Below are 18552 nucleotides of genomic sequence, written 5' to 3'. Positions count from 1 at the left end.
GCTTACACAGTGTTTTAATCAATCTATCCATGCTCCGCCCACAAATGCGTTCTAGCTGATATTGCTAGGTTGGACAAGCTTTATAGAAGGCTGGTAATAGTCTTGTTCAACCAAATGAGAAACAGTAGTGCACAACTAAAAATTTCAACGTACTCGGTAAACCGTTGGCCACTTTTCAAATACTGAAATCAATATTCGGGTGTTCGTATAGATCTCACATAGGTTTTTATACAGATTTCATCACAGTAAGACAGAGAAAATATACTGGCCAATAATTCAGTGAAACCTTAATTTTACATTTCACCAGGTCCTCATCAGCCTACAGTGTTGTAGCAGTTAGCGTTGGTTCATTAACTCATCTGAAGAGGCAGCTTCTGTTTCTTATCTGATATGAACCAATTTCTCTTGGGAATTTCAATAACAAAACATTTTCCAATTTTAACCTGCAGTGCTAACGTACAGCCTCACGCTAATTTTGGCCAAAATGCATTTTTATCATCAGCAAAGAGACTAACGAGCAGAACGAGCCTTCGCTGCAAAGTTGGTGAAGTCTGATCAGCACTCATCTACATTATCCATCCACCATTTACAGGCTTTAACTTCTGGTCGCCGCTGCTGCCATGGTAACGATGTAGAAATATTATATATATATATATATATATATATATATATATATATATATATATATATATATACACACACACACACACACGCACACGCAGGCTTTTGATTAGAATTTACCACCATGGTAGATAACGTTATCATGATACCACACAAAAAAACAAAACGGCTAAGAGTGTACCCTTTTACATTCACGTAAAACAAATACCAAGAGTTCTTTAAAGACTGTTGTCACAGAAAAGAACAGCCGCTACGAAAAAGACACATTTGTGGGCGGAGCACAGCCAGGTCAGCTGGAGACTGTGCTAGTATAACATCACCACTTAGTAAAGAGCTCACTGACAAGATAAACACCCTGCACAGTTCTGGAAACGCCAGACTACAAGAGCTAGTACAGCATTTACCATCTTCAGGGTTGAAACGAGGACTTCCTTGGTAGACGCACAGAATGAGAAGATCTATTTATAATGATTGTCCAATTGGTCTAAAATGAAAAGCCTCAAAGTTCTTTCAGTATTATGACTTTTTGGGCTTCTTCCCTAAAGAGTCCTACAATGAACATGTGGATAAATGAAAATCTGAAAACGGTGCTTGCATATTCATCTGCACTGCAAGAAAAGAGTATCTTCTCAAGTAAAATCAACAAAAAACGGTCAAAAATGTGAATATTTCTACTGTTGAGTTTGTTGTTGTGATTATTTTCCTTATTTCTAGGCATAATTTGCTTGTTTTGAGTCATTTTATTAAGTCAATTTATCTCACCATGTTGGCAGATAATTTGACTTGTTTTGAAATGTGCTTGAAACCAGCGAAATTCTCTGCCAGTGTAGTGAAATCATTTTACTTAATAAAATGACCTAAAACACGTAAACAACTTCTAGAAATAAGCTAGATAATCTGCTAGATAAGTGCACAACCATCTCAAATGGGAAATATAACATAGATCGACTAGACTTCAGATCATTTCACATGACATAATACCATTTTTTGCAGTGTGAAAGGAATTTTACAGGTTCACAATGAGGATTAATATAGTTGGAAATGCACAGGCTGTCAGATTAAATGATTTACGTCCCATAGAATGATTTATTTGCCCGGCGTGAGAGGCTTCGGTTTGGGTTCTATTTGGGTATATCTGGGACAAAACTTAAGAATGGATCCCTCAGACAGATCATCTCTTAGGAAGGCATGTAATCCTGATGTGAGTGCCCACAAAAAGCCAAATGGCATCTCCAGAAAAAAGAAAATCCAGCCTACATTGCTTCTTTTGCAGAACGGTTCATTGTTTTAACAGATAGAAATGCTATGAATGTTTCAACATCAGTCAAGTACAGTCTTTCTTTCGACTCCATAAGGGTGTAAAATGAGTAAACTGGCCACATTATCTTAGGAGTGTCAACACAGGATCTCCAACTACAATGTGCTCAGACTTCTGTTGAGCAATGCAAACACTAGCTGCCTGTCCTGAATCCTTGGAGGGTGTGCAGGTGAGAAGCTTAAAAAGCTAGCTTGTGATAATGGTAAGTTCATTACTGGTGTAGGATTTGATCAGATAGCTTACATCAGTCCAGTAAACTGACCACGCTCAGCTCACAGATGCAGTCTTTCGCAGCAAATGCTTCCAGGTTGTACAAGCCTTACAGAATATTTGCAGCCGAATGAACACAGGCAGTGCATAACTATTACATTCAGAATAAAAATGCTAAAATATGGTCTGTGAGTCGCCTGAAATTCTCCATTTCATTCTTCATTTGGAGTGGGAATTCAGGTGGATACATATAAAAAAAATCTATTTCTCTTAAACGAAAACTAAATAAAATGTCCACTAACATCTCAGATCATCATGCATGTAAAAAGGAGAGCTTGACTCCAAACACATTTTACAGTCACTGGTGTTGTATGAATATGGTGTAACACCAGTGACGGTGCCGCCAGTGAGGATGATTTTGATAAAGTTTTAATTACCCAGTCATTAAAGTACATAACACTGGTGGCACACAGAAGTTATGAGCTGCCTAATAAACAAAATTATTAATAAATTAATGAGAAATAGTGAGCAAGTGTGGACTTTAGACACTTCCTCTCTGATGAGCCTCGACCCAAAGAGGTTAAACCTCATAAAAATATTGTTTTAGATTAAAAATGGTTACACAAATGTTGAATATTGTTTTTGTGAAGGGCTGTTTTACAGATGCAGAGCAACTATGAAACTACGAAAAAAAATCGGAGAAATCAAGGGCGTCTCGGACCCTGTCATGTTTTTATGTATTAACATCACACACACAAAAACGAGGTCTTTTGTTTGTTTCGTTAGGAGAGACCTGCTGATTATTATCGGCATACAATACATTATTTCCAACCTAGTTGGCTTTAATTAGCTACAACATAGTCCAGCTTGGCTGAGTACTGTACACTCAACATTATGTGGCGATAATAAATAGCGTGCTACGGTTTCTCATTATGTCGAAAGGGATTTTTGCATATATTCTGTAAGCCTTGTTCAACCGAGCAATAGTAGCTACAAGGAACGTATCTGAGGGCAGAGCATGCACAGGTCAATCAAGTGGAGCGCTCTGGACTGACAGTATGAAGCAGTTCTATGCCTTTCTGAAGGTTACATAACGCTGAAAGTCCTGTTCCTCTGGTTGTAGTCGGATTGGTCGGTTGGTTTGAGGCCCCGTGGTCATCCACTGGAGAGCTACAAAGGGCCTTTGAACTGATTCCCGGAGAGATGTTGCCGGATGGATGGCTTGGAGCCTGCTGCATCACCGAGCTTACGCCACACCACCTGAGCACAGAGAGAGAGAGAGAAATGGGAGGGAAAAAAAGAAAGACAGAGAGAAACAGAAAAAGAGGAAGAAAGAAAGAGAAAGAGAGGAAGGAAAGGAGGAAAGAGAAAGAGAGGAAGGAAAGGAGGAAAGGAGACAAAAGGTGAACAAAGAGAGGAAGACAGAATGGAAGGAATAAAGAGAAAGAACACAAAATAAAAAGAGAGAGAAAAGAGCAATAAAAAGAAAAGTTAAGAAAGGGATGGGGAGAGAGAAGAGAGTAATGAATAAAAAGAGAAAGGAAAAAGAAAAAGATAGAGAAGGAGAGAGGGAAGAGAGGGAACAAGAAGATGAAAAGGAAAATGAGGAACAGAAAGAGAGAATGAGAGAGGAAAAAGAAGAAAGGTAAAGAGAGAGAGAGAGAGAGAGAGAGAGAGAGAGAGAGAGAGAGAGAGTGTGAGAGAGAGAGAGAGAGAGAGAGAGAGTGAGTGAGTATTATACAGCGCCTCACTTACAGAGGTACAGGGTAAATTGGGGGGAGTCACAGGGGCCTGATGACACACTAAGACATAAAGGCCAAATTCCACTAAAGCTCAATGAATGTAAAGGGAACAAAGGATCCGTTGTGGCCGCATGTCATCTCCGCGATTGTGCCTTTGACAGGCGGAGCGCTCCGAGCACAGAGTCATCCGTGCGGGAACAGTGTCAGTGTCCAGGTCCCAGACTGCACTGCCTGTCAGATGTATGTGCGCGGAAGCCTCTAGCTTTGCTCCATCTCTCCACAGATCAGTGCAGGAGCCCAAAAGACCTGCATTGTTCTAAGCACTGAAGTTATTTTAATTGCTCTGACAACTGTGCCATAAACACCACAGAGCCCCCTTTACTGAGGCCTCTAATTAAAGCTCCGTGAAAAAGTGGGCTTCTTTTGGGACAGTAATTGAAACAATGTCCTCCATCAAAGCCAAACAAACACAAGGAGAGGGAATGCAAACCCACAGCCCCTCCACCCTAATAGAGCTTACTGTGGGCTGATATATATCACTTATACCAGAATAGCAGTTTTACTGTAATATAATGCTGATTTTTACTTTTAGTGATAGTAAAAATATTAGTATCTTTTACTGTTTTAATATTCTTGTTGTACCCTCTATAATTCATGTAAGACAGCTGTATATCGCTGCTGTTGGAACAAAACCTTGTACGTCTATTTTTGTCAATTTGAAAATGCTTGTTGCCCTTTACATTGTGTGCACATTACATGATGAATGGGACAAAATAAGCCGCACCAAAATTGCTCAGACAGAATGTCTTGTTCCATTGACTTGCACTAATAGTAAAGTATGTTTTTTCCTTCTTTTGTATAGTTACCATTTTGGAAATATGAAGTTTTGCTCTGACAGCAGTGGCATAGCAATAGTGTAGAAATCTACTGCTTACTCCCAAAATGAGTGAGTGTCCAATACAATGAGTTCTGTTGTTACAACCAGCCAACTGGGAGTAGGTTAAACCAGTCAATGGAATATGAAAAAAAAAAAAAAACAGTCGAGGTACATTTGTACCCTTTATTTGGGTATTTGGGTACATTTATACCCTTTGGGCATTTGTTACCCTTTTATTTTTCTTAAATTTAGAACAAAAAAAACACCACTGTATCTACTTTCTGACACATTGTAAAATAGAATAATTGCACTTAGTTTTTTATGTACATTACTCATTTGTCAAACTTATTTATGAAAATCTAGTAACCCTTACTATTTCACTGCTGACAGACCAAAACCTTGTACCTCCAAAATGAACTTCAGGAGAAGGAAAAAACATACTTTACTTTTAATGTACGTCAATGGAACCAGACGTCTTTCCAAGTAATTCTGGGCAGTTTTTTTTGGTCCAATCATTGTGAAATTTACACACAATGTAAAGGACAAAAGGCTTTTTCAAATTATGTCAAAAAACTGAAAAATGACAAAAATGGACATACGAGGTTTTGTTCAGACAGCAGCGATTTGTGGTATAATGCCTTAGTTGCTGAAGTAAAGCTAGTTCAGATCAATTAATTTGAATAAATTCTAAAGACTGAGGAGTCTTTTGCCTCAAAAAACTTCCCAGCATTCTTAGCGGTTTTGTTGGTGGTTTTTCATTTACTCAATTTTTTAAAAATTCATTCGTTCTCTTTGTGTTATAGCATATTGTTCTACTTAAAAGCAGGGTTGGATGCATTTTGCATGTTTTTGTTGTTCTGACCATGATGGTGTCAAGTCGATGAGCCTAAACAGTTTTATTTATTTATTTATTTATTTGTTTGTTTGTTTGTTTGTTTGAGTAAATTGAGGCTATTTGAACACATTACTGACATTACATTATTTGAACACATTACTGACACTAACATCCATGAGGCTCCGTCTGTCAAAGTAAACCTTATTACGTTACTTTAGGGTTCAACTATGTCGCCTCACAGCAAGTAGGGCCTGGGTTTGATTCCCCAGCCGGGTGACCAGCGATCTTTCTGTGTGGAGTCTGCATGTTCTCCCCATGTCTGCGTGGGTTTCCTCCGGGTTCTCCGGTTTCCTCCCACAGTCCAAAGGCCAATTGGACATGCTAAATTGCCCCTAGATGTGAGTATGTGTGTGTCTGCCTGTCTGTCTGCCCTGCGATGGACTCGCGACCTGTCCTTCCGCCCAATGACAGCTGGGATAGGCTCCAGCTCCCCCCGCAACCCAGAAGGATAAGCGGAAATTTTTTTTTGTTTCCTTTGTTTTTACTGTAATACTACTATTACATTTATGTTCCTGTTAGTTACATTTTTATTTTTATTTGTACTTTTATCTTGTGCTTTTTAAATGTAATTATTAATACAATCCCCTTTTCTGCTATGAATTATTTATTTTATTTTTGAATATACTTTTTATCTTCTTCCTCTGTTGTTTTCTTGTATTGTGAAGCAATTTGAGCTGCATTTGTAATGTATGAAAGGTGCTATATAAATAAACATAATGAATGATAATCAAAATAAATGATTATCATTATTAATAGTCAAATAATTTGGGCATAGCAGTCTGAAACAAAACTAAATAAACATTAAAGCCACCATTAACATTATAAAAACAACATTTAGGGATTTTTGGGGGGGCGCCGAAACACACTTTTCCTCCCAAGTATACTTACGGCAGCTTGTTTTATTCGTTTATGTCTTCCATTGTTTAAAGTACACATCACTTCAGCGTGGGTTCAGGAATACCTAAACTGGAGGAACAAACATACTTACATTACACATCTCCCTGACGATAGCTTTCTCCTTCTCACTGAGATCCTCCTCGTAGTCTTCAGGAATCTGTCTATCCAGGTTCTCATGGACCTCCAACACCTACAGCATGGAAAAAAGAGAACGACATAACATCAGGGGGGTCATGGGACTCCATCACTGGACTGTTTGTTCTCATCAGCAGGGCAGAAGAGGACTAATGATTGTTGCAGGGTTACATTCGTTCATCATCCCTCTTTTATCTCATGAGCCCCCAGCACAAAAACTTCCATAACGCACCTCTAAAAGTTGGACATCCAGTTCACTAACACAGAACACTGAGGCACAGCTTGTGAGCATGCTGACACGTAGACTGGTATGACTACCATTTCTCAATTATGTCTCAAAAATTCTCAAATTTAAACTGCAGAAACTCAAACACTGCAAAAATGGTATCTTGTCAAGTAAAATAATCTTAAATATAGTCAATAAATGTAACATTTCTCCTGTTGAGCGCACTGTAAGCTTAACTTAAGATTTTTTATCTTATTTCTAAACATTATTTTATGTTTTAAGTATGTTTTCGGTAAATTGGGTAAAATTGGGTAAAATTATCTCACAATGTTGGCACATAATGTTGCTTGTTTTAAGAATTGTGCTTCAAACCAACAAAACTATCTGTTTGTATAGTGAGATCATTTTACTTGATAAAATTACCAAAAACGTAAATGTTAATGAAATAAGTTAGATATCTCAAAATAGGAAATATTAGACACACACACACGCACACACACATGTGTACACACACACACACATATATATATATATATATATATATATATATATATATATATATATATATATATATATATATATATATATACACACACACATACACACACACACGTATATATTCAATTCAACTGTATTGTCATTATACAACACAGGGTAGTACAGTATAACAAAACCCTATCGGGCTACTTTTCCAGTGCAGTAATAAAAGATGCATAGTAAACAGTGCAATGGCAAGTAAAAACAGTAGAAAAGACAGTAAAAGACAGACAAAATGTGCATAGTCAGTGTATATATATATGTGTACACACATGTGTGTGTGTGTGTGTGTCTAATATTTCCTATTTTGAGATATCTAACTTATTTATATATATATATATATATATATATATATATATATATATTTACTAGATTTAAGGGGTAAAGTTTGAAAAGCCATGGGCCAAACAATGCCTACGTTTTTATTTAATTTTCAATAAATGTTCTGCTTTAACGGGCGGCACGGTGGCGTGGTGGGTAGCGCTGTCGCCTCACAGCGAGGAGGGCCTGGGTTCGATTCCCTGGCCGGGCGACCGGGGTCCTCTCTGTGTGGAGTTTGCATGTTCTCCCCGTGTCTGCGTGGGTTTCCTCCGGGTTCTCCGGTTTCCTCCCACAGTCCAAAGACATGCAGTCAGGCCAATTGGATGTGCTAAATTGCCCCTAGGTGTGAGTGTGTGAGTGACTGTCTGTGTCTGTCTGTCTGCCCTGCGATGGACTGGCGACCCATCCAGGGTGTATCCTGCCTTCCGCCCAATGACAGCTGGGATAGGCTCCAGCACCCCCCCGCGACCCTGACGGAGAAGCGGCTTAGAAAATGGATGGATGGATGGATGTTCTGCTTTAACCCCAACTGGCCATCGGTTATTCAAAATACACAAAAGCTTCAGCAGTAAAATACAGGCGCTTGTAGTCGACCTCAAAATATTACATGAATAATTGAAATACTCAAAATGTAAATGTCCTCAGGAATTCGGTCTTTTAAACCTACCTATTTGCTTGAACTGGACACCTTTCTTCACCTGGAATCCTTTCTTTGCTGCATGTTTATTAAGACGGGCTCATTCTCTGAGCTGCTGAGCTGACGTTAAGTGTGACTGGTGTGGAATTGTGTATAATTGTGTAGAACTGAGGTGTAACTGTTGTCCCATAGACTACTGTTGGGGTAGGAGAGTCAGAGCACACATTATATTGCTTTATACAACAGTTAGTTCCGGCCATGCAAGCTGATTGGTTGAGAGCGTTTCACCATAACATCACAAGTTTTGTGACAGAAGAACAGCTGAACAACCTGGAATCAGCCAGAAATGTACCCAACACCATTCGCTGAACAAAACGGGCTGTAAGATGCTTTACAGACTGGCTGGAACAAAACAACATTAATACTGATCCAGCAAAAATTGACAAAACTGAGCTAAACCTGATATTGCAGCAATTTTATGTCTCAGTCCACACTTCAAAAGGCGAGGCTTAAGGCACGTTGGGCAGCGAGTGGGCGGAGTACGTTTCTCTGACGTAGCAACAAGCTGTTTGTTAAGGAGCTATAATTTGGCAGAAGGAACTGAACATCAAAACATAGTAAACTCTGTTCACGGCCCAGTTTATTAATTTCTTGCTTTATTTATTTAACCATTGTATAAAAGCAATAAAACAGGTCGTGTGCTATCACGAATAACATCACGGCCTTCAGTGCGTGCCTGCGACAAAATCACAGCAGTGATGTTATTTCCTGACGATATCCTTATATAGAAGTGCATGCTGGGGACTGTAGTGCAGTGCATTGTGAAACAAGTTCATATTAATAGAAAATTAAAATACGTTTGGAGGCCAGACAGGATTGTGTCGCGGGCCTGATTTGGTCCTCTAGCCTTGCGTTTGACACATGGGTTCCAGAATGATGAAAATGGGGAGAACATTCCAGAACAGTGTGCGTGGTGGAGAACATTTTAGAACAGTGTGCTGGCGAGGACATTCTAGAAGAGCATGAACAAAGGTGGTCTAGAACAATGTGAATGAGAAGGAGGTTCTAACTCATTGTGAATTGGTGCTTTATGAGTGGGATTTCTGTCAATGCAAACAAACCTTGCAGAACCGCAGAACCGAACAGAACGTTTTTGTGATGCTTAAGAGTCAACCACTGTTGAGATTATAACAAATAGCTATACCTTCATGGCATGAACCACAGCCTCGGGTTTCTGAGTCGATGGCAGGTAGCTGGTGATGGGGGACGGCAAATCTCCACTGGGGAGCCGGGCGGTACCCTGTAGAGGAAATACACAGTGATGATTCATCGCACAAAACAAATACATTCAGTCGCTAAGGTGACTGAAGTTACAGTCATTTCGGAAGTGGACGTGTAAGTTGTCGGAACAGGTTGGGCCTGTTTTTTGGAGTTAACCCAGGCACAACACGGGTTAAATCATCTCATTAGGACTCATCTCTGCTAGTGTCCTCCCCGTGGGTACGGAGCGCAGAGTGCATCAACAAAGAGCTCTTTGAATGGGCACGGCCTCGCGCAGCCCTGTTTAGACACAGCCTTTTGAGTTCCAGTCTAGCGTTAAATCCACAACAATTGAGCCGGCATTCCAGCAGTGGGGCTGGGAGCAGAGCGCCGAGCGAGAGGAGCAGTGGGCCTGCACTGCTCATTTACAGCTACCAGCAGGCTCACTGTGGGCTGGACCTGAGCGCATCACATCCAGTACTAATCAGGGTGTAACAATATGTTGATTCTGACTGATGCATTAATTCTTAAAAGTGCACGATGTTATCATTTTACCGTGCATGTATCTATCTGTAGCATGAAACTTTTTTCATACAAATTGAATTATACCACCAAAAAGTGGGTGTTATGTCCACATATATCATCAAGACACATTCAGAGATTTCACACTTTAAAAATGTTTCATTTCATTTGCAAAGAAATTCAAACCGACAAAATGCAGCAACAAAACAACAGTGCCACATTCACACTTTTCATTCCATAATTTTGCAACAGTTTGAGACACCAACAGGGATGCAGAGGGAAATACAGTCATAGAAATACAGTTCAAGCTTAATCTCTGTCAAATGAAAGACATAAACTAAATAAATAATAATCAAAATAACATAATAATCAGTAAGTGTTATGGTTGTGATACATTTTCATTTTTAATTTGGCCACAAAACTGAAATCAATCTAGAAAGACTGACAAACTTTGCCTGTCCAAGGCTGTTTTGTCTGATATCTGAAACCTGATGCTGTGGTCTGATGACGTCCTAATACAAGTATAGCTTAGGTGGCCGTAGCGTTGTACAAGCTTGAGTTTTTACTGTCACTGCGGGCTGTCACTGCAGTAACACCACTAACTGTCACAGGACACAGGTCAAAATTAGTACACTTAACAGTATGATTACTATAATACTGATGTGGTTTCCAGGCTCTGAATAATCGGTATGAATCTTTTTTTATGAAACATGCAGTTGTTCTGTTCAGTGTTCTAAGATTACTGATAAACCCCATGAACAAAAAATGAACTGTGATGTAATTTATCATAATAATGATAACTTATTCTCACATCGCCCATCTCTGATCACATCAAACCCAAATCATAGTACCATCGGAAGTGTCAACATAATTGTTGAAAATATCATATTGTACGACGGTAAAGCCTAAAGTTTACTCTGCTGATCTGGCATGGGGCCACACCAGCTCACAGACTGTGGTCAGAATGAACTGTACAGCAGAGAGATGCAATGATTTAATTTTTAATTTAATTAATTAAATAAAATAATAATAATAATAATTTAATTTTTATGGCCAGTTCTGATTTCTTTGCAGTCAAAATGGCCAATAGCAGATTCTTTGGGTGATTTTTATTAGCCTAATATTTTTAATAAGAGGTTTACAGTGTGAGCACATAAAGCCCAGCACATTTCCAGAACTTTCTGTTAGTCAAACTCACAATATAAGCAGCATTATTTGCTCTTTACTTGGCCAAACTGGTGTTTAGTTATTTCAGTTTTAAACCAGTTACCTACGTAGATAACATGAAAAAAGCGCTACATCAACAGTAAGAGGTACTGACCTGGCTCATGTTATTTATGCCATAAAATTGCTGGTCTGCCAAACTAAAAACAACAAATTTGCCAATTGCTAATTTCATGTTTTAGGCAAAAAATCTACCTGTACATCCATAGAAAAGGGGCCAGTCCCCTGACTCGAGGCCCTCTCAGTGGGTCATAATTGTCAAAACATGGTCAAAAACAAGGTAAAAAGCACCTCTAAGATCATGCTAGTTTCTGCTAGCATCATCATGGGACTCTTGAAGTTAGTGCTACATTAACAGTAATTCACATTAACATTAAAAGTTTTTAAAAGACAATCCATGTTTTATTGGACGCTTATAGCAATTACTGTTATAAGCTTCCAATATAGAAGCTTAAGATTATAACTACTGACAAACACATAAGCCAGGTTACTGCTCATGCTCACAGTTAGTTATGTATCTAGGCCTGAAGTGAAGATTTTTGTCACAAAATCATTCCTGGCCATTGGACATCTAAACATCACTGGTTGATTCCATTGTCAGCTATGTTAGTGATTAATCTTAGGACTTCAGTCCAGCTCCTGAAGTCCTGACCAATGGGAGACCTTCCTTGGCTGTATCTACACAGATACCACAGAGGAAAAAAAATTCTTACTGCATAATTTTTTGCTGCTCATTTCAGATTTCACTCCTTGCATAGTTGTATAAAATTATATGACATAAAAATGAACTGTAAATTACAGATATGCAGTTTATTTTTCATTTCCCAGAAATCCTGAGGCCTCTGAGTGGAGGCCATACACGACACTAACAACATACTTACATTTACTGCATATGGGCCTTTCTTATTATGTAATTTTAACAGCATTATGCATACGTTTAATGCGAATTCCAAGCAAGGTATATAAGTATGTTATCATCATTGTAATGATCCCACGAAAATCCCTAAGAAACGAGTGTGACAGCATGTTTCAGTGGCATTACACAAATACATGCTGATGGAGAGACGTGGAAGCAATGAAACTTTTGTTGCTGTGCCCATATCTGGAGCCCTGCCACAGTGAACATCTGTGTGATCGGCTCAGAGGGGGCCCCTAATTACACAACATTAGTCTTCTATGAGCTGTTGGCCAGCTAAAATCCTCTGGGAACAGCATCCCACGCTTGATCCTGTGGGCTACCTGCAGCCTAGCAAGCAGCAGGACATTACCATCTTCGTCAACGCACCACTGTAGCAGGGGATTACCATCATTCTGCCTGGACCGGATCCTAATCATTCATTTGAGGAGCATTTGAAAGCCTCCATTTACTTTGGATGGCCTCCCAGCCAGGCTTGACTTTAGAGGCATGAAGCCCCTGATGATGCGCTAAGCGGCCCAAAGCCGCTCGAATGCTGGCTAGCGAGATGCTAGCCCACACAGCTGAGAACACAGGCTTAGAGGCTGAGCGTGGGTAAAGCTTCGCAAAAACAAACAGACCGAAGACAACTGGGCAGTTCTTAGAGTGCCAGACAAACTCAGAAGAGCTTGACCCCAGGCCACCCTCTGCCTTCCACAGGCTTATAGAGCAATAAAAAAGCCATCAGAGGCTATTATCCACCGTTAGGAAAGACAAAAGGGCCCTATGCAATAAATCCATTAAGACTGACTAAGCCTCCAAGGCAATAAATAAAAATTTCCCGCCGTCAACCAAATACTTGGTGTGCCTCGAGAGGACGATTGAGGAGGCGATGGACGGATACAGATACCACACATGCAGAGAGTGATGGCAGAAATGAGCGAGACGATCTCAAACATCTTGCTTCATGTGTAGGATTCGGGAAACTTGATCAGAATGACTTGTGCCTCTGCTGCTTGGACATGTTTGACTCTTGTGTAGAACTCACAAAGCACTGAAATGAAGACATTAAAACTGAGAATGGGATTCACTGTTTGACTTTTTCTGGCAATACACCCCTTTTCTCATCTGAGGTTTCATTTTTTTAAGGATGAATTTTGAACAACAGCTGAACGGCAAATGCCATCAGTCGATACTGATGACCCATGATTTTGTCACTGACAACGCCTGTGTTTACACGCAAAGATTTTTGCCAATCCGATTGAATACATTCGGATTATAGATTAAGACTGAGGTGTTTATGCTCACTGTACTCAATAATCTGATGGAAAGTTTCCATTTACATGCTCACTACAAGTAATCCGATCGACAATCACGCACATATGTAGAGAAGCACTTAGTGTAGATGTTACCTTGACAATGGGCATCACGTGAGTCCAGTCAGAGTGAGATGAGTAGCAGTGAGCAGTGCTTGGGTTTTGAATTACTTTAAAATGATGCCAGACTCAGGAAAACATCCTTCACGTGTCCTTTATTAAAGAAGGCCGAGAGGAAGACGTCGTGTTCTGAGACGCATAAACCAGACGTGCGTCCCACCGCCGACTTTTAAAAAACTTCTTCCCCTCTACAGACGTCCCCTCTTCGTCCCCTCTGTTTCTGCCCTGCCATGTTGAACATAAACTTTTTCTAGGACGCGACGCACATGCAGAACATACTTAAACCTTTCGCTTGGAAATGTATTCAGATCCAGGAGTTTACATGGACATTATTCTTCTATTTAACAAATTATTTACAGGATTATCCACCTCGTTCAATCAGATAGAAATTGTGTTACTAGTCTAGTCCGACTGAGGTGTATACATTTCAGTCCGACTGGGCTATTAGTCGGATTATTAAGAGATTATTAGGATGCAAGTAAACGTGGCTAATCCGTGGTATCATTCAACCTCACAATCTCCTGACGATGGTGAAACTTAAAAGGCTGTGTTGCTGAGGAGCCCAATATAAAGCACCCCTTCTACAACATGACAGCAACACATGCTGAACTGGTAAATATTAATACAAAATAAATACCATCAATACATGGAAAACGTATTGAGACCTTGAGCGTATCATGCTATTACACAAAAAAGACTTTCTAAAAGAAAAATAAGAAAAAATATAGTTTTGTGGAACTCCACCCCCTTAAAGTGGTAATGTTTACATTATAACTGCATTAGAATTAAAACTGCACATTAAAACTGTGATTTTCTGTTTATTTGTGCATAAGAAACACAATCACATCAGTCAGTAAAACACTTTCACTAAAACCAAAACTACTGGAGTATAAAATATAATTATAAAATGATGTGGGCTGATTATTATTTACTTAAATATTTTACTGTTTATCTACTGTTACTTAAAATCTGTATCTACCACAAATGTTTAACAGCAGTTGTGCCCTAATTCAGACTGCAGACAGCATGTACAAGATCATACAATCAACCAAGGGATGTGAAAAGAGCCTTACAAATTAATCTCTAAGCTCTAATTGTAAATCTGTCATTATGTAATCCATAGAGTCATGAGTCATAAGCATAACGCTGTGTTACACCCATCAGCATCCTCAGCTTTAACGCCGCATTAGATTAGAGGCTGAACTACACAAAAGAAAGTGTTAAATTAACTCTACTGTCAGACGTAAACCTGCACAGACAGGTAAGCTCACTCCAGAAGTGTCACATTTGATTAAGATTAAATTAGTCAGACTTAATCCATAACAGTGTTGACTTTAGGCCACAGACTGTCAACATAAAAGAGTGCACTAACATTCAGCAGAGCTGAGGAATCGAGTCACGAGTCATCTCATATCGCAGTGGCTTGAGATCTGATTTGACTTGTAGGTCTGCGAGTGCTTTATTATGCTTGGATAATGATTACTTGTAAATGGGTGTTGAACTCAAAAGATGGACATGTATTATAATATAACAAAACCTGAGGACGAGTAACTGCGCTTTTTACCATCGGCCACTACAACTCAATGCCTATTACAGCTGGATTAGTTTGACCAGAGGTGGTACTAAAAACCAGCATGAATGCAATTGTGTACTGCATTGTGTCTCACATTAATAACTGTAGAGTGATTTTAATCCAGTATGAATGTGTAGGTTTTACAGTCTGACTGTAATAATTGTAGAGTTAACCACCTTCTCAGTAATAGTAGTCCTGCTCCAACTCCAGGAACAGACACAACCATGTTGTCATGTTGTTATTGTGATTAAAAGGGTCTTGTGGCATAATGCTGGCATGAACATCCAGGCTTATGACCTTCCAATGCAGGCTATAACCTCCCAATGCAGGCTTTAACCTCCCAATGCAGGCTGTCAGTATTTGTGGAAAACCACACACTTTATCCTGAACCCCTCATTCAGTCAAACTGATAACATGAATCCAGCTCCAGCTGGTGCTTCAGCAGCAAAGAGAAGGATTGTCTAACTTTCCTGAGTGAATCTCAGAAGAGTAATGATCAGCATGAGGTCAGTGTGTTTGTGTTTGTTCTTCTCTGATACTTTTGTTCCTGAGGTAACCCCAACAACCGTCCCACCTCACCCGCAGCCCTGATTACTATTTCAGCAGCACGCCCCCTGCATTATTTAGAGCTATCATCATCCACTGTGTTTGAAGTGAAAGTTCAAAGCCATGCTAATGAAGCACTGAGCACAGAGACAGGGTCTCTCCTCTCTCTCTCTCTCTCTCTCTCTCTCTCTCTCTCTCCAGCATATCCTCCGAAAAAGAAGACAAAAAAAGAAACAGGAGTTTAAAATAAGCCCTGTCGTCTCTCTGGATGAAACCCGCGGCGCACTCTAATTGATTTCTCCTTCCTGTGGAATCAGCCCGGCATACAGAAAGTGGGCCGAGCATGCGGTTCTAGCCTGTCACGGCCCATGAGCACTGTGATTAGCTAAAGCGGGGGCTTCGCCATCCTCAGGGCTGCTCATGACCTTTTCTGAGGAGAGGAGGCGGAGGAGAAAGAGCACTACCTCAGGGAGTGCAAGAGCAAAACAGCCAGAGAGAAAGAGAGAGAAAGAGACAGAGATTAAGTGGGTGGTGATGAAGAACAGAGGAAGAAGAACACTCTCTAAATGCAGACGTGCTCACTTAAAGGAACGCTCCAACGTTTACAATCCAATCTCTATCTGCTGCATCCGTATCACAGCACTGATTACCACGCACACTCATTTTGATACGTTTTCATGTACTTAGAAAAGAACGGAAAGCCCGTTGGCTCAGAACACACTTGGGCCAATGGGCACTTCTTGAATTATGTAAATACATGTAATGCCATTTTAAACTGATAACTATTCCATGCGTGAGCAGTCGGGTTTCGGCTGTTCACAAATGTGTCTCGGGTTCAGATTTCTTGTTGGGTTTCTCACAGCCTGCCTCCCAGATTTCGCCATGCATTTCTCCAGGCTTTAGTTTCGCTCCTTGCTTTACTCTTCACTTCTTTCACTTACGTAATTTGGCACACTGGAGTCACCCCATTTCATGAGGATCGGGACATAAATAGTGAATCGATTCGGGGAAGTACAGTTTAGTTTAGTGCATAAAAGACTTTAAATGTGTTAGGCCAGTGATATTTTGTTATATATGTTGAAAATGTTCTATGTGCAGGAATACAGTTTTAGTATTAAACAGTACATCTCACCATATTAGCACCACACAGCATGACACCAGTGCAGTATGGAAAGCCTATCCAGACTTCGAGATGCCGTTTAAAAGCATGATCTAATGAAAACATTTCTTAAAGCACTTCATTTCAGATTATACACCAAATCATAGTGTATTACTCTCTATTATTTTTTTATATTTTATTGTTCTGTGATCTAATGACACCTTATTGTCACTGCATGGTACTTTGGGTGACGATGGGCCAGTTCTGGTCACTTTCGGACAGTGTTTTGCTATACTGCGGTGTGTGATGACGTGGTTCAGACGGCGTTCACACAGAATTTTCTCAGGGTAAGGCTGGGTTTGGCTTCTTAACACTTGGATTCTCAAGTCAAGCTCAGACAGAATATTTCTTCAGCTGTATACAGGTTCGAACCTAAATTTCAGGCCTGATGAAAGCTCCAATACAGGTGTTATGATAAGACAGACTGAGAGTCTTACCAAATGAAGTTTTATCCAAATTCCAAACGCAGTGCCACGAGCAAATGTGCTAACTTTCACTTTTTCTAAGGTTGTGTGGTATCCATGGTGATCAGGTGGCACCTGCCAAGCATCCATCTGCACATCTACACTGTAAATGGATTATAAACGAATTCTACCTTCTGGAAATCTAAGTCACATGTCAGTCCCACGGCAGCTCTTCCATTTAAGCAATTAAGCACTGCTTAGGAATAAAATTGGGGAAAAAATCAAAACCTAATTTCTTTCTTTCTAGGTATCAGCACTGACTCTTGTTTCTGGCCAGTTTGGACTCTATTGGACTAAACCATCTGCACTACCTAGGAAACAATCACTGAATAGACAACCAAGCACTTTTATAAGTAGCTCTGCATAAAAGCTTCTGCTAAATGTCAAAGTATTCTAGAAAATAAATTGTGTTTCACATCTTTAATGACTTTTAGTGAGGGAATTCAACAGCTGCCCACTGGCTTCTATTATAAGCATGTTGAACATAATAAACTTTTTCTAGGACGCGACGCACATGCAGAACATACTTAAACCTTTCGCTTGGAAATGTATTCAGATCCAGGAGTTTACATGGACATTATTCTTCTATTTAACAAATTATTTACAGGATTTTCCACCTCATTCAATCGAATAGAAATTGTATTCCGAATGGTCTAGATCTGACTAGTCTAGTCCGTCTGAGGTGTATACATGAGCTATTAGTCGGATTATTAAGAGATTATTAGGATGCAAGTAAACGTCAAAATTTTTTGTCAGTGTTAATCAAACATAAGGATAAAAAAACACTTAAGTATTCCTTTAATGCTTCCTCTCATTGATACATCTAGCAGTGGAGCAGCAGATGCAGGCGGTAAGCAGTGAGGCCAGGCACAGAGGGGCTGCTATGCTGGCTCAGCTAAGCACAAGAAACTAAATAAACACAGAACAATGCAAAGTCTCATATGAAGCCCAGTCATACAGGCCTATTTTATTGCCCTGTGTTATTGCTAAAGTCTGAGAGATGTTTATACAGTGGTTCAGGTTATTGTCTCCCACTTCCAGAGGACCAGCAAGTATG

At 39.8% G+C, this 18552-nt stretch overlaps 1 protein-coding gene across 1 annotated transcript in view; it reads right to left on the bottom strand.

The window, feature by feature from the left end:
* Window positions 1-700: 700 nt before the first annotated feature.
* The window catches only part of ccdc85ca (coiled-coil domain containing 85C, a), a 76882-nt gene continuing 59030 nt past the window's right edge, over window positions 701-18552 (bottom strand). Inside the window, exons 4-6 of the mRNA XM_017682443.2 lie at window positions 9621-9716; window positions 6652-6750; window positions 701-3409 (exon numbers count right to left, since the gene is read on the bottom strand). Of these exons, the coding sequence (XP_017537932.1) occupies window positions 3320-3409; window positions 6652-6750; window positions 9621-9716 (285 nt within the window). The 3' untranslated portion in view covers window positions 701-3319. The remainder of the gene's footprint in view (window positions 3410-6651; window positions 6751-9620; window positions 9717-18552) is intronic.

Source organism: Pygocentrus nattereri, chromosome 10 (genome assembly GCF_015220715.1).
Source record: "Pygocentrus nattereri isolate fPygNat1 chromosome 10, fPygNat1.pri, whole genome shotgun sequence".
Lineage (NCBI taxonomy): Eukaryota > Metazoa > Chordata > Actinopteri > Characiformes > Serrasalmidae > Pygocentrus > Pygocentrus nattereri.
The sequence above is the reverse complement of the archived record's forward strand: the minus strand, read 5'-3'. Positions and strand labels throughout refer to the sequence as shown.